The sequence below is a fragment of the Falco rusticolus genome, chromosome 3 (assembly GCF_015220075.1).
Source record: "Falco rusticolus isolate bFalRus1 chromosome 3, bFalRus1.pri, whole genome shotgun sequence".
Classification (NCBI taxonomy): domain Eukaryota; kingdom Metazoa; phylum Chordata; class Aves; order Falconiformes; family Falconidae; genus Falco; species Falco rusticolus.
In genome coordinates this window covers 65,686,939-65,708,218 of record NC_051189.1, presented here as the reverse complement: position 1 = coordinate 65,708,218, position 21,280 = coordinate 65,686,939, and the positions used below count along the sequence as shown (strand labels likewise).

Sequence of the window (21,280 nt, the reverse complement as noted above, 5' to 3'; positions counted from 1 at the left end):
TATAAGTGTTTGTCAGGCTCCGAATTTTGATGAGAGAATTTTGAAAAACTATGGTCTTTGATTACCTACGTGTATAAAAAAATAAATAAGTTTACAAACGTGAAGATAGATACTATGATTTTGGCAACTATATTGTGATCTCTGAACTTTTGTCTGTTAAGTCATCTTTCAGGATGTATACGTTTTCAGAGATTTATCCTGAAATTTAACAGGAAAATTCTTGTAGACATCTTTGGATACTGTAAAATAAATAGTTAAATTCATTATTTTTCATTTGTAGTTGGAAGTCTGCCAAGGCTAACTCACTGCTCCAGTCTGAGAGTCAGAAGGTGCTTCTCCATCTATTGTCTCATCCTTTGCCGAATATAAAAGCTGAAGCCTATCACTGCTGTTTGGGAGTGGTTAAGGTTAGAACTATTGCTTACTTAATGTTCTCGGTGTTGTGCTAAACAATGTGTATTGTAAGTTCTCTTTATTAAAAGTGGTTTTAATGCAAATTATGTTTACCGTGTTATATGCTGTAATAATGTGGATAGGCCTGGGCTTGCAGTTTGCTGTTAGATTTTTGGTGTTTAATCTATGTGGTTAGGCTATACTTCAGGTACTGCACTTCAGAATGACAGGTGCTCCAGAAGGGTTAAAACAATGACAATTTTATTTTTTAAAAGGATTTTTAATAATGCTGGTCATTTAGGGTTTTTGCTGCTGTTACATGGAAATATTTCTCTTTAATTTTCCTTTTGAAAAGAATTCAAGTGTTCAGTTTTGCTTGTCTGCTGAAATGAGGTTCATGGAGTCACAGACTCCTTTGGGTTGGGATCTTTAAAGATCTTCTAGTCCACCCCCCCTGCTTTCACTAGATCAGTTTACTCAGACCCCCATTCAACCTGATCTTGAATGTTTCCAGGGATGAGGTATCTACCGCCCCTCTGGGCAACCTGTGCCAGTGTTTCACAACCCTCGCTGTAAAAAATTTCTTCCTCGTATCTAGTCTGGATCTACCCTCTTTTAGTTTAAAACCATTACCCCTTGTCCTGTTGCAACAGGCCCTGCTAAAAAGTTTGTCCCCAGCTTTCTTATAAGCCCCCTTTAAGTATTGCTGTGATAAGGCCTGCCTGGAGCCTTCTCTTCTCCAGGCTGAAGAACCCCAACTCTCTCAGATTTTGTTCGTAGGAGCGGTGTTCCATCCCTCTGATAATTTCTGTGGCCCTCCTCTGGACCTGCTCCAACAGGTCCATGTCTTTCCTGTGCTGAGGGCTCCAGAGCTGGATGCAGTACTCCAGGTGGGGAGTCACCAGGGCAGAGCAGAGGGGGAGAATTGCCTCCCTTGACCCGCTGGCTACTCACTCTTCTTTTGGTGCAGGCCAGGATCTGGTTGGGTTTCTGGGCTGTGAGCACACATTGTCGGCTCATGTCCACCTTTTCATCCACCAGTACCCCCAAGTCCTACTCCTCAGGGTTGTTTTCAATCCCTTCCGCCCCCAGCCTGTACTGATACTGGGGGTTGCCCCAACTCAGGTGCAAGACCTTGCACTTGGCCTGGTTGAACCTTATGATGTTCACATGGGCTCATTCCTAAAGAACAGATTCTGTTCCCTTCATAGTGATTTTTCACTTCCCTTTGGGGTGTTTTGTTTTGTGTTTTGTTTTTTTTTTTTTTACTTAAGCAGAAATCATTTTGAATTGACTGCTTTTCTGCTTTTTGCAAGGATGTTTACTGAAAGAAAAATAAAATGATAATGTATTAATAAAATACTGATACTTTCAGAATAAATATTTTTATCTAGATGATGCTTTAATTTTTTAGACCTTAAACTGAAAGGAAAACACGTCTTTGGTTTTTTTTTTCCTTATGTTATAAAAGATCGGATTGTGTTTAAGAACATGTAAGTCGTTTCTGTGTACTCATTGTTTTGAAACTTGAGTTTCTTGTTGTTTTGGAGGGGCTGTTTTGTTTTTGATTTTGTTTTATATGGTTATTTTTTATCTTGTTTTTTTTATAAAGATAGCCCAAGGGAGAAAGAGTGTGAACTTCCTGAAAGTATGGCTGTACCTCTGTATTAAGAATGGCAATGCCATATTCATCAGGTCATTTTAGGTATTCAGTAATATTGACTCACAAAAATCACTTTTCTATCTTGATACAATAATTTGTCTATTACAGAAAATAAGAATTATGACATCAGCTAAACTTAGTGTGCTTGTAGCACAATTCACTAATGTATAAAGATGCTGAAGAGTATTTTGCAAAAAAATATCCTGTCTCCACTGAATGACGCTTAGATCTTTTTGTGAGATTCTTACGTGCCTGTTTTAGGTTTTGCTTATTTTAATGTAATACCAAACACCATAGAAAGTATGTCTAATTTATTTTCACTGTTACTTAAAATAAAAACAAAATTGTTTTGTATTCCTTAGTCCTGTGTAGCAACAGGAATTGTCAGTCAGTGATCTATAAAACCAGTGTTTCTTCCACATGTGTAATTTTTAGCTTTCGGAATTGCAGTCTTTCAGACTGCATGGAGAAAACCTTTCACTGGATGACAACTTCAAGCAGTCTATAAAGCAAGATGTAGCAGGGGAGGCTGTCTTGAATTTTAAAACTAACCAACTTTATTTTTGCTGAAGGACTGTCTAGGTGTTCATAATATTGCTAAGCCTGAGTCTTCGATCTGCCATGGAGTACATTTTCTTCTTCATCCAAAAGTGTTATATGAAATCTGTACATTTGGCCTTCAGGAAGATAAGAATGAGGTACTGTATTTAGTAGCTACATTTATGAATTGCTGTGCTTGCAAAGTAGGTGTTGATATTTTGTATGGTGGTCTGGTGCTTACCTGAAGTTTTGACTACATACGGTTTCTTGTGTAGGAAAGCTATGTAAACAGTGAAGTTGTAAAAAACTGAAAGATTTTTTTTATGATGAATTCAGAGACAAAATAATATTAAATATATAGAATGCTATTAAGTGTAATAAAGACCAATGAAAAATGAAATAAGCTCATTTTTTAATCTTTTTCTGTAATGTATTTAGCCCTAATAAAATGTGCGTATGATGAAATAGTATGTATAATGCTTTATGTATTTATGTAAAACATGAAGTCTCAAGTCTTTGTAAAGGTGGAATGACATCTGAAATGTGTGCATTGGTTGGGGAGCAAAAAGACATTTTAAATCTGCAGTGTTGCTATAAAAATGTATTTCATCACTACAAACACATCTATGTTTCAATGTAATTACCTGAGTATTACAGAAGCATTTTATATAGATTAGGATGAAATTTCCATTGCATTTGTTTATTTGCATGAACACTGAATGTATATGTGAGATAGGAAATAGTGGATATAAAGCTAAGCAGGGAGTTCTGAGAGAGGGGGAAAATTTACTGAGGTTATTTGTAACTACTTTATGCTACTGATCTGTAAGGTCCTTACAGTCAGAGGAGAAAGAACACTGACTTAAAAAAAGGGTTTTTTTTCAGCTTGTGTCCTGAAATGAGATTATTTTTCTTCCTCATTACTGTGCACAATTCTATTTTTTAGATGTTAGCATTTTAAAAGGAGAAGTGAAGTATCTTTGATAATGTGCTATGTATGTGATTTGTCTGTTCCAAGGGAAACATTTATTTTATTTGACTACTTCCTTGGATGCCTTATTAAAAAGACTACGAGTTTTTTCTTTTTAATGATTGGTCAAGCATAACAAATAGACCCTAACTGATACTGAATTTTAAAAGCTGAGACAGAGAATTCATGTTTACAAAATTCTCTCATTTTGTTCTCTTGACCTTACAGGATATTTTTTTTTTTTTTTTTAAACTTCTTGTACGTGTATCTGCTACTTATATTTTCATAAAGCATCAGTTTAATCTTTCAGGCATGTGACAATGAGAAGAAACTGAGAACCACCTTGTATTCTAAGGCTGGGCTTAACATTTGCCATGTGCTTTTACAAATCTAGCCTCTTAAAGATAGGCTAGAGTAGTAGTATTAAAGCCAGTTCTTGTTGCTTCGGGTGAGAGGATTTTTAGCACCTAAAAACTTGCATTTTATGCCAGGGCTAAGGGTAGGTGATTTTACACTATATAAGGAAAAGTGAATTCTGAAAAGCTGGATTTTTTTCCCCTCCGTTCCCATTGTAGCAGTAAGATTAGCTTGTAAATATTTTAATACTGTATACAGTATACATTGCATACTGTATACAGGATGCTTTAATCCATTATGTGCTGTATTACATACCTTTTTACCTTTTTGATAAAAGCTTCAGGTTAATTCATGTACAACTTGAAATATTTGTTAACTATCTTAGTTTTACTGTTTGCCTCAAAGTAGATGGCTGTGTAACAGGCTTTAACTCTCTGTATCTTCAGAAGCATATCGTAAAGTCTGGGCATGAAATGCCCCAGAAATGTAGGTTCAGGAAAGAACAGAAACAGAATGTTTTTTACCTGCAGGACAGAGGGACCAATAGGTGTGTAAGCTGAAGTAATGGTTTATTTTATTTCAGAAGGGAAAGAGAGTTCTAAGGGGAAAATGATTGTGAGCTAATTAGGCAGAACTATTTGTGTGTTTTCTCTGAGAGGCTTTATTAACAACTTCAATGTTTAGTGTGACTGACAATTTAAAAATAACATTCTGCAGTGACAATAATACTTGTAGATCCTTTCTCTTTGAGTTATTTTTGTATAACGTTTCCAATTACAACTGACAAAGTGACCTAGACACATCAGCAGTTGCATTACTTTTCTTTTTTTATTATTGAGCAGGTGAACTCCACAGCCAAGGCCATTCTGATGCATCTATTGCAGGGACGGTTAGTAATGGCAGTACTGACTTGGAACAAGTTTATTGAGGCCCTCTGTCCTGTCATTCCTGTTTTACAGGTACTTTTAAGTGCTTTAATCTGAATTTGATGTATGAAATAATGTAAACAGCAACACTGTCATGTTAACAAACAGAATATTCACCTAAGTAGCAGATGGAAAATAGATTAACAGTAATTTACCTACAGCCTTGTCAGATGTCAAATGGAAACATGTTTTATAGGAGTCCTAATTCAAAGCTACTACTTTGAATTTGTAGACAAATTTTAGCCTGGTATTAAAACATTTCAGCAAGTACTAAATGGGATTTAAATGACTGGAAGCTATGAGTGGATAATCAAAGTACAGATTAAAACATTGCAAGCTTTTTAAAATTACTTAATCATTAGAATAGTTTTAAATAAATTTAAAAATTGTGACTCTTCTGTCATGATTATGTAGTTTTGTGATCAATGATATGCTCAATAAATAGCAGTAGGTGTAAGCTGTACATTTTGATATTAGATTTTTCGTTTCTTTGTTTCCAGTACTATAGAAGTATCAACAGTCAGTATTTTCCTTAGACCTTAGTCTTCATATCTGTAATAATGTGCAGTTTTTCTTTTCCTTATCTCTATTTTCAGCTTGATCTAATGGGAACTTTTTGCTTTCTCAGTGTGATTTTTCTTTCTCTAGTGCTGGAAATTTCTATGATATGCCTATAGTCTTCAGATATTTTGCTGCACCTATCTGATGTCTGGTTTTCCTGATATCTTTTATTGTCGTATTTCTGTCTTAAATCAAACTTTGCTAATATATCCAAGTATACCTTTTGTCTTTGTTTTCTCAAATAATATCATTCTTGATAATTACACCTACTTAATTGTATCACTGCTATATATTCATTCATTGCCTGCACCTCAGTATTACCATGTTGAAAAAACTGTTTCTGTAACTTAAGCCCTTACATAAACTGCACAAAAATCAAGGCAAAAACGGGAAGAAATTGCAGATAAAATGGACCATGAAATAGAAGGTTCAGACAGAAAAACATGTAGAGGAAATACACTGAGAACTTGAAAACGGTGGGAGGAATGTTACTTCAGAGCTTTATCGCCAGGAAATGTCATTTTTTCTGTGTTACCGACGTATATATCTTGCATTGATATTCAAGATTAAATAGGTGGTGGATTAATATAAGCTGTAGGCTAAATGTGTAAGAATTTACCAATGCTCTCACTTTTGTGAGTAGAATTTTCCTCTCCTGTGTAGCCTGTAGTGGCTATGTACAGTAGATACTTAAGCAGAGCACACCAGAGGCCTATATTTACCCAGTGCATGTAAAATGCATTGTATTTTACTATTTAAATAAATGTGTAAGAATTTACCAATGCTCTCACTTTTGTGAGTAGAATTTTCCTCTCCTGTGTAGCCTGTAGTGGCTATGTACAGTAGATACTTAAGCAGAGCACACCAGAGGCCTATATTTACCCAGTGCATGTAAAATGCATTGTATTTTACTATTTAAATATTTGCAATACCATTACTTGATGTAACTGATTCTGGTTTGTCTTGTTTGTGTGTGAAAATGCTTTGATGAAATATCTGAAAATAGTTAGGATTTAATGTTCTAAGTTTTGAAGTAATTTTCCTGTATGGACTGAATTTTATTTATTGAAATGGAAACTGACCGTAGAGAGCAGCATTATGTAAACAGATTCAGGTCATAGTACCTCTGGGCCATGTAGAAATCTTGATTTTGATTTCTATACAGGATGATGTATTAATTTTAAAAATTGTTCTTATGGGGGAACATCAGTCTGCAGAAATTTAAGAAAAACACTCAGTTACTGCTTTTTTTTTTTTTCTCTTAGATGTTGCTCCTTCCCTGCTCTCCCTTAGCCCCTAGAAGGGGAATTACCTTGTCTAATTTGCTAAGTCAGAAGTGGATTTTTTTAATTTTGGAAGTTTTTGTTTCTTTGTCTTAGGGTTATGCTGACACAAAAGATACGCTAGGTAGCTGTATCCTCACTTTGAGTGAAACAACCTCTGACGAAGGAGAGTGTCTTCTCCCAAGAACTGCTAGACTTCGGGCCGCTCTACGTCTTCTCTTCTCAAAAAAACATTTGTAAGTAATGCCCTGCAGCATTTCAGCACATCTAATGTTTGAGGCCGAAAGTATCTTCTCTGAAAAACTGATTGATTATTATGCAGTGGGTCGATTTGAAATGTTGATTAAACAATATTAAGTTGAGTAAGTAGTTCCACCCCAACTGTGTTAATTTTATAAACTAATTAATTTTTAAATATACCGCTAAAGCTTTCCAGTATGAGGACTTTATCTATTTGTTTTAATTGTTTACTCCTTTAGGGTTCGTGCTATAGCACTTAAACATTTAACATTCCACCTTTTGAATGAAGAAGGGGCAAACCTGAAACGTCCACATCTGCATGGTAGTACACTTTCCAGCATTTCAAACTTATTTATTATAGAAGGAGTTGTTGAGCTAAAATTGGATGATAAAACAGAGTCGATATTTAAGGTGAGTAAACTCTAAATATTGTGTCACAGATCAGTTCTTCTACCTGCCCAGTCACTGAAGTTACCGCTTTTTAAAGATTGGAGTATTTCACGCAAATTGGCTTGCTTCATAAAAAGAAATCCATTTATGCTACCATATGCAACATAAGAAAAAGTTCCTTTTTTTTTTTTTTAATCTTTCTGCAGATAAGTTGATGGCAAGACGAGCAGAGAGAGCACAGGCCTGCTATGTTTACAATGATGTCACTGTGCATGGATAGTCTGATTTTTTTTTTTTTTTTCATATAGAGCTTTCTTCTGCACAAAATCAATTTTTACTGAAACAGGCACAAATAATTTTTAGTATGAAATAGAGATTACAAATTTATGTCTGTGTTTTCTTAATATTCTGCTTTTGCAAAGTGAAAAAATAATCACAAATATTAGACCTGTTTTTTTTTTTACCATCTCCCCTCCATTCTCCTTCCATCATTACTCACAACACTTTCAGATTAGCAACAATATGTTAAACAGCTGTTAAGATGCTTGCCCTCTGAAAAAAATTATTCTGCCTATTCATTGTACACTTGATTTATACCCTTCCCCTACATCCTTCAAAAAGTTAGGACCATAAATCTGTATGGATATGTGGGACTATTTAGATTTCTCTAACCTTATTGCCATTAAAAAGTCAGTCTCCTTCACAAACTTAGAAGCATGTTCTAGCATGTCTGTGTTGAGCTTCCTGTAGTCCTACATAAATCAAGCATTATTTGTTGGAAATCTGCATCTTTTGTACAGTAGAAACTATCATCTTTTTATATTCCACAGGTTATTACAGATTTGTGCAAAAAGATTATAACCTATTCCTTAGTACATGCATGTGGGACCTAGTCAAACACATTCTAAAAAGGAATTTAGATCTTTTTGTTTTCTACTTTCTGTTAGGGAATTTGGCTGGTTACCTTGCTTCATAATAGTGTACTGGATGTAAGTCTAATATAGTTTTACTTTTAGGCAGAAACTGTTGAAAAGCTGTATGATATCTTGACTTCTGATGCTGTTGACCTAGTTTTACAGAAGTCTGCGGCTGAGCAGCTTGCTATCATTTTGGAAGGTAAAATTCTTCAGAAAATTTGTATTCATGTGCTGATCATTGGATGAGCTTGCAGTTTTGTTAGGTTTTCTGTATGTTTGTGCTAAGTATACTCCTTGTAGTTTTTATGTATATTGTTGGACCACAATTGTAACACTATTGTGGATAATCTGCCAATTCAAATGAAAAATTAGTTATTTGTTGTTGGCCTCAAGAATAAGAAATAGTGGCCTTATTTTAAAAAACTGCTCCCTTGGGCAATAGAGGAGTAGGTTGTATTATGTAAGGTATGTAAGATATTTAAGAGTTTGGTGTTCAAAAGGCTACTGTAGTGACATAAAAGACGTTGAGGAGGCTTGCTTTAGTAGAGCTAGAGCTGTATTTGTTCTGTTGATTGGCAGTTTTGGGAACTTGCTCTCAACAGCAAGTATTTATGATCTTGCAGAAAGAGGTTTAATATTAAATTGGTGGAGAACCAGTGATTCCTACTGTCTTTTGTTTTTCCTACAGATACCAAAATGCATGGCATTGTGAAAAAGTTGGGTGTGATAGAAAAGATTTTGGCTTACCTTAATGAGTGTACACATGTGAATGGAAAGGTAAAACTTTTATTACAAATTCTGCAAGCATTTCACAGCATGACAGTAGTAAATTTGCCCATTTCTGCACTTAGAACACTAATCTTTGTGCAATAATACTGCACAGAACACAAATTTTTAGTAACAATTGTAATTACAATATGCATTTTTTGAAGTTATATTTTTGTCATGGTTCAACCTCAGCCAGCAACTAAGTACCACACAGTCCACTTCACCCACCCACGCTGGGGTGAGAAGAACTAAGCATGACATTCTACGGTATGGAATAACCCTTTGGCTAGTTCAGGCCAGCTGTCCTGGCCATGCTCCCTCCTGGCTTCTTGTGCCCCTGCTCACTGGCAAAGCATGGGAAATGGAAAAGTCCTTGGTTTAGAGTAAGCACTGCTTAGCAACAGCTAAAACAGTGTGTTATCAACATTATTCTCATACTAAATTCAAAACACAGCACTGTACCATCTACTAGGAAGAAAATTAACTCTATCCCAACTGAAACCTGGACAATTTTTGGTAACGCTAAGATTCTCTTAATGAAAGCAAACAAAACACTCCCCACCAAACACCCAAAAGAACACAGGATTTATATATAGTTGTGCAAAAGACTCTTTCCATACTAAATAAGCAGGGCTTTTGTTTATTCAGTATTAAACTGAATTGTATTTGATACAGTTTACAAAACAAAATTTAAGGGTAGAACATCACACAGGCAAAATAATGGTACTGTGAAAAACTTACTGTCTTCTCATTCTCAGGAGCAGTGACTTTGGTCGTATTTTTAGCCATTCACTCGTACTTTTAACTTTTATCAAACTGCTTTCCCTTCTTAAGTTTCCTGATAGTAAAGATTGGGACCCAGAAAATTAATGTGGTGCAATAAGCTATTTGCATTAGAAAGGAAAAAACCACAACAATAAACCAAACATATGTTTGTAAATATTTGGGTTTTTTTGAAACTCTTCAGCTCATGTACATGCCTCTTAAAAATATGTATTTTGAAAGCAAATGTTATAATTGTGTTATGACACCAGATACCAATACCAATCAGGTACTAATAAAATAAACCCAGAAATATTAACTAATTATATATAAAACCCAGTATTATAAAATTAATAAATATTTTGTAATGAATATGCAGTTATCGCTTGGATGAAACATACTTGTCTAAAAGTTCTGAGTTTCTCTACTGTAAATGATGGAATGTATTGATTGCTTCATAGCATCACACTTTGTAATTAAGCATCTCATAATAGATTACCTTAATTATTATCTGTATTTAATTTTTTTCTCTGTTTCTGTAGCTTATGGAATCCATAGTGTTACCATGTCTAACACTCCTACGCAAACTTGTGTATGCTGATCCAGTTGTTCGTCTGTCCCTTGCACAGCAGTCGTCTTTACTGCTTCAACTATTCAGAGGTAGAGATTCTATTTTCACTGTATGTCGTGGTTTAACCCCAGCTGGTAACTTAGAACCGCATAGCCACTTGCTCACTTCCTCACCTCCCCTGGTGGGATGGAGAAGAGAATTGGGGAAAAAAGGTAAAATTCAGGGACTGAGATAAGAATAATTTAATAATTGAAATAAAATATAACAACATCAATAACAATAATAATAACTGTAATGAAAAAGAGCGAGTGGGAAAGAGGAATAAAATCCAAAAGGAAAAAAAAAATACAAACAAGTGATGCACAATACAATCGCTAACCACCCACCGACTGATGCCCAGCCAGCCAGCCCTGATGACCAACCCCCAGTTTATATACTGAGCATAACATTCTGTGTTACAGAATATTCCTTTGGGTAGTTTGGGTCAGCTGCCCTGTCTGTGTGCCCTCCCAATTTCTTGTGCCCCTCTGGCCTTTTTGCTGGCAGGGCCTAAGAAACTGACTAAAAAAATCAGTGTGTTATCAACATTACTCTTATACTAAATCCAAAACACAGCATTGTACCATTACTGAAAATAAAATTAACTCTATCCCAGCCAGAATCAAGACACTGTAACACATACGTGAAAGAAAATATGTGAAACATGGTTAGATGTTTAACTAAAAACCTTCTTAAGAACCTTTGATCACTTTGGTCTCTAATATTTAAAAGATAAATCATTGTGTGCTGGTGTTACCCATGTTATGGCATCTGTTGAAGATGTTGGCAAACTGACCGTGGAAAACAGTTGGTTTTAACCATGTCCTTCTATTTATTTTGAAATACCAATGTTTTCCTAACAAAAATATCTTTATTTTATTCAGTTTCCCTGATATTCCAAAATGATCGTGCTGTTTTAACTGAAACTACAGTGTTGCTGTGTCTTCTGTTGTTTGATGAAGTAGCAAGAACAGAAACATGGTATGAAAAAAGACATTTAATGGCGTATTTTCTGGTAAAAATATAAGGGTTTAATGTGAATAAATTGATATATATATGTATACCCAAATAAATTATGCCCCAAACTTTTATGTATCCAAAATGGCATATTTGTAGGCCAAACAAATTGTTTCAGTACTTGGGTTGTATGCTTTATAGGTCTACGCAGCGTATTTTTGCAGTAAAAATACTTTTTACCTCAGTGTTCATTTTGTTTACTTTAATTTTCAAAAAACCCTGATTGGTCTTGTAATCCATCTTTTTCATAAGTGGAAACTACACAAATGAAATAGCTAGCTGTAGGTGTGGGGTTTTAAGTTAATTAGAACTTTCCTATTTACTTTGGCTTTTAAGTGTAGCAGCTGTCCTTAAACCAACAGACCTTAGCTGATGATGATTTACTATTGGAAATTTGCATATACATCAGAAAAAATATGGGTTTGGAATTGACACACATGAAATACACTGAAAAAAATTATGATCTTTATTTTTTTTCTGTAATAGAAAAAAGGAAACAAGCATGTGCTTTGGTATGTTGTCTTTAATTTTTATGTGCAGAACATCTGCAACAAATATTCTGTATGTGTATGTTCTAAGAACTATCTTAATGCAAAATCGTGAAGAAAAATTGTTTATAAGTACAAATTCTTCATCAATAGGTTACTAAGGAGCTAGCTAGAGGAAAAAATACAGCTAGATAGGAATAATAAGGAAATAATAATTGTAGCATTAGTAGACAATCAAAGTTTAAAATAGCGAATAATAACTATAACTTAATCTCTTGCAGGGCTGATGGTATAACCGGTAATGGTACTGGCCCACCTGCCTTCAGTTTACCTGTTGCCGTTGTCAGAAGGTATATGTGTGGGTTTGGTGTGTGTGGGTTTTTTTTGTTTTGTTTTTTTTTTTTTTACAGTTAACTTTGCTGCTTTCCATTTCTTGTCCTTTCTAAAGTATGGAGATGGGACCATGAAGGGGAAACCTTTGATGTTAAAAATGCAGACAACTGGATTTAAATGTGGAGTTTTTTCTCCAAGTCTTTGATCTCTGAAAAAGTTTCAAAAACTTTATTTTCAGATTTGAAAGCTTGCTCGAATACAGCATTTAATTAAAAAAAAAAAACCAACAAAAAACAACCACCAACCAACCAAACCACCAACTACTTTTTAAATTATTTTTTTTGTTTTTAAGGTATCATATCCCAGTCAGGATCACTGCTCATCATGTGGTTAGCCCTAATACTGTTGTGCTGCCATTGTCTTCTGAGTGCTTGACTATGAAACCTGTGTCAGATATGCTTAAGATGGCTTGGAATCTGTCGTGGTACCATGGGATTGAAAACCTATTGCAACTTACAAATTATGAGAAGGAAGCAGAAATGTGAGCTGTTTTATCTTGATTTTAAATCCCAATATGTTTCAATTAAATTAGTGTTCCATCAAGTTTAAATAGGTTTTCAGCTTCAAACAGCAGTTCAAGTTTTGACTGGTTTGAGAATACCATCCTTTCAGATGTAAAGGATCATGTCCAAAGAGGCTGTAGATATGTTGTAGCAGCCAATGTTTTACTAAATAGCATTTATACCTGAAGTCTAGAGCTTGATCCAACTTTTATTGATGGTCAGACTTATTTCAAACAATTTTAAATAGCTTTTGTGGCTGTTTTTCTTTGTAGTCGTGGGGTTTTTAGGGAGCTGCCTTTTTTCCCTTTTATAATTGCATGAAGTTTTCTCTTTGGGGATTTAAATTTCAGATAAATATTCTTTTTAAAGTTAATACTAGGAATTATGGTAGATAATGAAGAAAATTCCCTTTACATCCTTTGGTTAGTTCTTGGTTAAGTATAGTTTCTCTTGTTGAGTCTATTTTGTATACAGAAAATGTCTTAGGAGATTCTTGATTTAATAGGACTGAAATGCTTATATCTCTATCTCCGTCCACCTTGGAAATTTTTTAGGTTTTGCTTTTGTCCTTTAAGGGACCTGCAAGTTTTATTAGTAAATAGCATGGTTCTGAGCCATTGGAAACTGCAGTTATTGATTTGATAAATCATTTTGAAGTTCCCTCAAGCAAAACCAAAGCACTCTCTTAAAAAGAAAATAGGAAAATAGTATAGTCCAAATGACCAACATTTACAATAGCATGGAGAAAAAGTTCATTGCAAACAATGTGAATAGCACCTTTCAAGTAACTTTTTTAGAGGTGCCATTTTTCCAAAGAACTCAAACAGCTCAGGATTTAAATGCCCTGGTGTGTGTTATTGTTGTTGGATTTTGTTTTCTTGGAGGGGTGGAGGGTGGGAGAGGAGAAAGGGTTGGTTAACAAAAATAAATTTGTAAGGCAACTTGTGTTTTGTCTTCTCATTTGAACTGGGAAGTAAAGGAGTCAACACTGACTGAAATAATTTATAAAGATAGTGGCTGTTAATGATTTTTCTCTTACACCTTTTCAGATTTTTTGATTCGCTAAAACTGTCCTCAGAAGACATTCTTATACTCAAAATAACTCACGCCAACTATGGACTGCAGGATTGTCTGAATTCAATTATTCAGGCAGTATCACACAGAGATGTTAAGGCTGCTCTCACTAGGCTTAGTTTTTATGTTCTAAATGACAGGCTTGCATTAAAAGGCAGTTCTGGATCTTGCGGAACCACTTTGAAAAGCTTTGTTTGGCAAAAAGCAATAAACAGGTAAGCATATTGATTACAGAAATCCAGTAAGGATTATGGTGCTTAAATTGTAAAATTCCTAGGTTTTGTATTTGAAATTTATGGAATTGATTGTCCGTGCATCCGTGATTGATATATATATATATATATATATAATGTATATGTGTCTATGTATATGTGTGTGTGTAGATATATATATATGTTGTTTCCCTGTATCTGCTGGAGGGACAACACAGCAAGGCATAAGCAATCTAGGAGGTTCCTGGAGAGTATCGGTGACAACTTCCTGATCCGGATGACAGAGAAGCCAACAAGGAGGGGTGCTCTGATGGATCTCATGCTCACAAATGAGCAAGAGCTAAGGCAGTTTTGGCTGTAGCGACCATGAAGTGATAGAATTTAGGATCCTGAGAGGAGGGAGAAGGGCAGAAAGTAAGATCACAGCGCTGGATTTCAGGAGAGCAAGGTTTGGCCTCTTCAAAGATCTCATTGTTAGTGTCCAATGGGATCATGCCCTGGAAGGAAGAGAGGTCCAAGAAAGCTGGTTAATAGTCAATGACTGCCACCTCTGAGCTCAAGAGGGGTCCGTGCCATTGAGCAGGAAGTCAGGCAAAAATGCCAGGAGGCCTGCATAAATGAGCAAGTAGCTCCTGGCAACACAAGAAGGAAGCCTGCAGAGGGTTAAGTAGGGACAGGTAACTTGGGAGTAATATAGAAACAATACCTGACCATGCAGAGGCACAGTTAAGAAAGCTGAAAACCCACCTGGAATTCAGTCTGATGGGGGACATCTAAAGCAGTAAGAAGGACATCTTATAAGTACATAGATGACAAAAGGAAAGCTCAGGAAAATGTGAGCTTGCTGCTGAATGGGGCAGGGACTACAGTGACACAGGACATTAAAAAGGCTGAGGTCCTGAATGTTGTCTTCACCTCAGTCTTTACTAGCAAGACTGACTTCAGGAATCCCAGGTCCCAGAGACTTGGGGGAAAGCCTGGAGCAAGACAGGCATACTGTTGGTGGAAGAGGATCAGCTTAGTGAATATGTAAGTAAATTGGACATACATAAATCCATGGGCACTGATAGGATGCACCCATGAGTGTATCCCAACTGATGTAATTTTATGTCCACTTTGGTCAATCAAGGTGATTGGGAGAGGTGCCTGAGAATGGTAGGAAAGCAACTATTGATCCTATCTTCAAGAAGAGCAGGAAGGGAGGACCCAGGGAACTACAGGCCAGTCAACCTCACCTCGATCCCTGAGAAGATGACAGAGCAACCAATTCTGGAAATCCTTTCCATGCACATGAATGACCAGAAGATCATCAGGAGTAGTCTGTATGGATTCGCCAAGGGGAAGTTGTGCTTGACCAGCTTGCCAATACCCTTCTACAGTGAAGTGACTGGTTTGGTAGATGAGGGTAGAGCAGTGGATATTGTGTATTTTGACTTCAGGAAGGCTTTCTGACGCTGTTCCCTGTAAGATTCTTGTAGAGAGGTTGACAAGGTATGGGCTAGAAGAGTGGAATGTGAGATAGTAAACTGGCTGCACAGCCAGGCCCAGAGGATGGCAATCAGTGGTATGAAGTCCAGTTGGAAGGCAGTAACTAGCAGTATGCTCCAGGGATCAATATTGGGTCCGATCCTGTTTAGCATCTTTATTAATGGTTGGGATGTTGGGGTGGAATGCACCCTCAGTGGTTTTGCGTAAGTTAGAAACTGGGAGGAGTGGCTGATATGCCAGGGTCGTGCTGACATCCAGAGGGACCTCAAAAGGCTGAAGAAGTGGGCTGACGGAAACCTCATGAAGTTCAACAAGGGGAGGTACAAAGTCCTGCACCTGGGGAGGAACAATGCCATGTGCCACTAAATGCTAGGGTTCACCAAGTTGGAAAGCAGGTTTCTGGAAAAGGAACTGGGGATGCTGGTGGACACCAAGCTGAACGTGAGCCAGCAATGTGTCTTTGCAGCAAAGAAGGCTAGCGGTATCCTGGACTGCATTAGGAGGAGTGTTACCAGCAGGTTGAAGCAGGTGATCCTTTCCCTCCACTCAGTACTGGTGAGGCTGGGTCCAGTTCTGGACTCCCCAGTCCAAGAGAGACATGGACATACTGGGGAGAATCCAATGAAGCACCACAAAGATGATGAAAGACTAGAGCATCTTTCCTATAAGAAAAGACTGAGAGAGCTGGAACTGGTAGGTCTGGAGAAGAGAAGGGTCAGGATGGGGATCTTGTCAATGTGTACAAGTACCTGAAGGGAACATATGAAGAAGATGGAGCCAGGCTCTTTGCAGTGGTGCTCAGTGACAGGACCAGAGGCAACAGGCACACACTGAAACACAGGAGGTTCCTTCTGAACATAAGAAACACTTTTTTTCCCATGAATGTGACTGAGTACTAGCATAGGTTGCCCCAAGAGGCGGTGGTGTCTTCATTGTTGGAGGTATTAAAAAGCCACCTGACCATGGTCCTGAGCAACTCACTGCAGTTGATTCTGCTTGAGCAGGGTGGTTGGACTAGCTGACCTCCAGAGGTCCCTTCCAACCTCAATGATTATGTGATTCTGTAATTTACATAAACAGACCCAGCAAAAATTAAGAATTTTTATATAAGGATTATTTAAAATGCATAGGTAGGTTTTTCTATTATTATTAATTACTAGTATTTAATAGCCATTGCCTTTTTCTTTCCTGCTTGTGACCCTTTTCAGACTTTTCTAGCTTTTACTGTAGGCAGTTCCATGTTTACTGCATGTAAATACACTTTTTCAATAGATGTAACAATTTTATATTATAATAATACACAATAAATTTGTGATACTAGGTAAGTATAATAATTTAGTTTAGTTAATATTGCATGTGAAAGTATTTAAATATATATGTATAATTAGCATAAGTCCATATTTGCTATATGTAGATATATATTATATACATATTTACCCTCTATAATTCCACATTTACAGGTGGCTTCAGTCCTATTAGGCTGAGATTTTAAAGTCTCTTAATGTGCAACAGGTATGAAAGCAAGTATTTTTGTTTGCATTGCAGGTTTCTGCAAGTGCTTCCAGCTTCTGTGGAGGATGAGAAGCTTTTAGTAGACGTCTTAAGATTTTTAAACAGATTGCTTAGAGAGCAGAGTTCAAGTTTGGAGTCAGAGCGTCTAAAGTGGCTCTTGCAATCATTGCTAAAGAATGTAAGAATATACCTAAGAAATTAGTTGTAGACTGTAAGAAATGATATAACTGTGAACTGGTTGGTTGGTTTGTTTCTGGTGAGTTCCTCAAGGAAAATGACTTCTGTTTTCAAAAGCAAGAAATAGCAGATCTTGTAGTATTAATGTTTGCTGCTTTGTGGCCGGTGCTACAGTTTTAGCATTTGGTGTAGTTAAATTGGAACAAGAGTAAATTTCCTTCTCTCCTTTACTTGGTATATGAATTGCTTTTCTAAACTCAAATACTCTATTTGCCAGAAGCAAACAACATCTCCCTGTGTGTGTCTTGGTCTGGTGTAGTCAACTGTAGTAGTAAGTTTGCATAGAGCCATGTAACTATAGTTAGCTATGCAGAGCTCTATATGTACATATAATTATATATACTTATATGGTTAATTGTGTGGCTATATATACATATGTGTGTGTGTACCTACACAGCTGTATAACGTATGCTTAGCTAAATAACTACATATGTATTATCTCTGTAACTTAAAGGATGAGGTTCCATACAGGTTTGTTTGGCAAAGGGATATAAATGAACATTATCTGTCTTGCGTTAAGAACAAGAATTGAAAGTTAGGACTGAAGTTTTTGCTTCAGTGTGTCTGTTGCTTAAGTTTGTTTTTTAAACGGTTGTAAAATATTTTCATAAGCATGAGGAAGTTATTATATGAGCATACAGTTCAGTTGCTGTAGCTTAAATGCATGTATAATATCAAATGTAATTTTTTTCCTTTTCAGTTTTTCTAGATTCCTGTGCCTTTCCTTTAAAGAGATCCATTTTATCCAATACTGTTCATTTAAGAGATGTAAAATTGGAAAGTATAAAAACAAATAGGAATTGAACATCATAAAGCAATGTAAAACAACTTTTATTGTATTTGTCAAAATACAATAATTTAATCTTGCTGTATAAAAAGCAATAGTTAAACGCCAAGGAAAAAGTGATGGCTGCACTGAAGTTTGCAAAGTACTGTTCTTCACAAAGCAAAGGCATACTGCCCACATGCAAGATCATTCATGGTCCTACAAAGGATATCATGTTAGGTACAGTCTTCGTACACTTGCATTTTCTCATCTTAAAATACAATCTAAATAAACATTTACAAGAAAATGCTAATAGTCTTCATTTCAATTACTTACAGTATTCAGGTACTTCAATTTATATGGCTGAGAATCCTATAAAATTTTATAAGTATAACCCATTCAATATATTAATATAAAACCCGTACATGAAATGATTTTAAGTATTTCAGGAAACAGACATACAAGATACAACTTGAACTAATATTTCCACTATGTGTTTTCTGGTTTTTGTGATCTATTTTTTTTATTGCAGGTTATTGCTGTGTATAACTGACCTCTTTCATGCTTCAAAATACACCATGTCATGGCTTAATGCCAGGAGATTTTAAAGGCCTTAACAGTAGATTCTTTTATGGTGTTTAGTAGATTCAAGATTCAAGTAATTAGTAATTGTAGGAATTTTTCACTGTGCTTTTTACAGAAATACTACTTAGTAAAATGATAATGGAATTTGTGATACACAATGTGTGTTTTCTGCAAGCTCTTAACAGAAAAATGGCTTTAATGTGGGTATTAAAATAGGATTTAAACAATGCATTATGTGACTGTATTTTTATTATTTTCTTTTAGAAGCCAAAATCCCTTTTGAGCCTCCTGGTACGACCAGAATCCCAAGTGCGGAATGAAATTGATGAAATACAGACTGCTGTCAGGCAGCAACTGGATAAAGAACTCATTCGTCTTTTTAACACATTGTTACGTTGTTCCATGTCAGTAACTGACAGGTACAGTGTAAATGGATCTGCCCATGTAATTCTTACTAGGGATCGTAATACCTCCTGCTACTGTATCTTGGCTAGAATTTGAATGCAATTACATCATGACTCACTCATTTTAAACTGTAAAAATGGAATATACTCTTCTTGAATCGACAACAACAAAACCAGTAAATTAACTAGGAAACTTGGAAGAGTATTTACTAGTGGTCGCTTTTTCAGCAAATGGATAATTAAACTGGTTGCAGGGAGAAGACAGACCATATCTTTTCCTCTGCTGGAATTTTTCACAAGCAAATGGTAACTTCATTGATTTTGTAGCTTTTATTTATAGCAAAGTAAAACATTGAAATATTTGAAATATCAACAAATGTTTATTTTCATTGAGCATCTTTTTGGCCCGATACAGTATATCAGTGCACATTGTTTAGGGTAGCTCCTTCCAGCATCAAGTTCAAACTTTTTTCTGTCAATGAAGCAAATACAGAAATTAATTTCTATTATTTTTTTTCTCAGCGTTTCTAATACAGTATCTTTCCACACTAAATCTCTCTCTGTCCAACTGTATTCTAAGAGATACTAAAGTTGCAGCTTAAAATAGTGTTTGTTTATTTAAGTGCCACAATGTAACTGTTTGAAAAGATACTTCCAAAATGTTACCACCTTCATTCTTCCCACTAGGTTATTCATTTTCGAAATATTTTGACAGCTGGAAAAGGAAGGATTATAGAAATCCCTGCTAGTTGTATCTCACACTGCTGTATTTTCAATCTACCTGAATTCTAGGTTGATAGTATTTTGCAGGAAATATTTTTACACTTGTCTCTTGAACCAGAACAAATATAAGTGTAACTGCAAAGCTTTGTAACTCTTCTCAGTATGTTACCCATTGTCCTCAATCTCTTGCTCTTTATTTAACATGCACCTTAATAATTAGAGATATATCTCATTTGTACCTTTTTAGTTAAGCAGCCCTGTTATAATCAGATACAATAATATGTTTTTAGGACCTGGGTGAAACTAGAAATGTCAAATTAATTCCATGTTATTCTGTGCATAAGGCAATGGTAACTAAATGAGATGCTGAGACTTACAGACTTAATAGTAAGAAGAATGAGGCATTGGCCTCTTGGAAAATGATTCATTATAATAACTTCATGCTGATGGTTGATCTTTTTTGGTTTTCACAATTATTTCAGAGAGGGCTTGGAACTTGCTGGCTTTTTCAGAACTGAACTGGCTCTGAAGCTACTGCAATGCTTAAGGCTAACAGATGCACCACATTTTTATGGACTTCCTTCACTGGAGAGAACATTACGAGGAATGGTTCATGTTACTGCACTTCCAGACTGGAGCACCTATTCTGCTGCAGTTGAACCCATCACAATTTGTAAGAAATATTTAACAGGTCTTCTTGAGGTAAGTAACGTATGTTATTACTTAGCTTTTGGTTTGAATGCTTGTAAAGAACTTAACTAATGACACTGAAATTTTTACAATGTACTTTTGGAGAATAACATCACTAGGAATAGGTGTGGGAAAGATGATTTTTTTCAGCTAAGTAGCAAAAATATAGAGACTAGATTAAGTGATATGTTTCTGTACCTGTGAAGATTTGTTGTATTGTGTGTGCCTTCATCTCTTGTTTAAGAAGTAATATAAAGTGACTGTAGTTTAAGTAAGATGAAAAATAGATTTATTTTTTTTTTTAAATAACTGAATTGCTAAGAGGAAAAATCCAAGATATTCTCCCACAGGCAAAATCCATGTGTGAAAAGTTGTCTGGGGGAGTTAAGCAGGTTATTAACAGAGAAAGCAGAAAAGAGGTAATTCAAGTGCTGCAGTTGTTAGGAAGCCAAAATTTCATTCTTTGGTGTGCTTATTTGTTTGCTAAGTCCATGGATGTGATGGACAACTAACAAATAGCATATTTTGAAAATCCCAGTTTCTTAAAACTAGGAAAAGCATATATCTGGCTTTCTGCTTGTTGTACCTACTCTACTGAATACCTGTAAATTTAGATGTGGGTTTTTTTGTTTCAAATACTAAAATCTATTTGTTGCTTTGGTAAAGGCTTGAAAAAAATTTAAAGTAATCTTAGTTCATTTGAGATTCTGAATGATATGGATAGCAACCAGATAAGTGTCTGGAAAGTTTGTATACAAATGATAATCATGTTTGTGATGAAAAAAGATATAGTGTTTTAGGGGCAAGT

The 21,280-nt window shown here is 35.7% G+C and overlaps 1 protein-coding gene across 7 annotated transcripts in view; it reads left to right on the top strand.

Annotated features, from left to right (window-relative positions):
- Positions 1-21,280, top strand: part of RTTN (rotatin) — an 89,871-nt gene that overhangs the window by 21,837 nt on the left and 46,754 nt on the right. For 6 of the 7 annotated variants that reach the window (XM_037380664.1, XM_037380663.1, XM_037380669.1 and 3 more), the window contains 15 exons: positions 281-407; positions 2,629-2,754; positions 4,766-4,882; positions 6,790-6,929; positions 7,173-7,344; positions 8,340-8,439; positions 8,929-9,017; positions 10,313-10,430; positions 11,265-11,361; positions 12,167-12,235; positions 12,571-12,759; positions 13,831-14,070; positions 17,101-17,245; positions 18,920-19,074; positions 20,265-20,484. In XM_037380664.1, coding sequence (XP_037236561.1) covers positions 281-407; positions 2,629-2,754; positions 4,766-4,882; positions 6,790-6,929; positions 7,173-7,344; positions 8,340-8,439; positions 8,929-9,017; positions 10,313-10,430; positions 11,265-11,361; positions 12,167-12,235; positions 12,571-12,759; positions 13,831-14,070; positions 17,101-17,245; positions 18,920-19,074; positions 20,265-20,484 — 2,104 coding nt within the window. The remainder of the gene's footprint in view (positions 1-280; positions 408-2,628; positions 2,755-4,765; positions 4,883-6,789; positions 6,930-7,172; positions 7,345-8,339; positions 8,440-8,928; positions 9,018-10,312; positions 10,431-11,264; positions 11,362-12,166; positions 12,236-12,570; positions 12,760-13,830; positions 14,071-17,100; positions 17,246-18,919; positions 19,075-20,264; positions 20,485-21,280) is intronic. The other variant, XM_037380665.1, reaches the window with a different exon arrangement.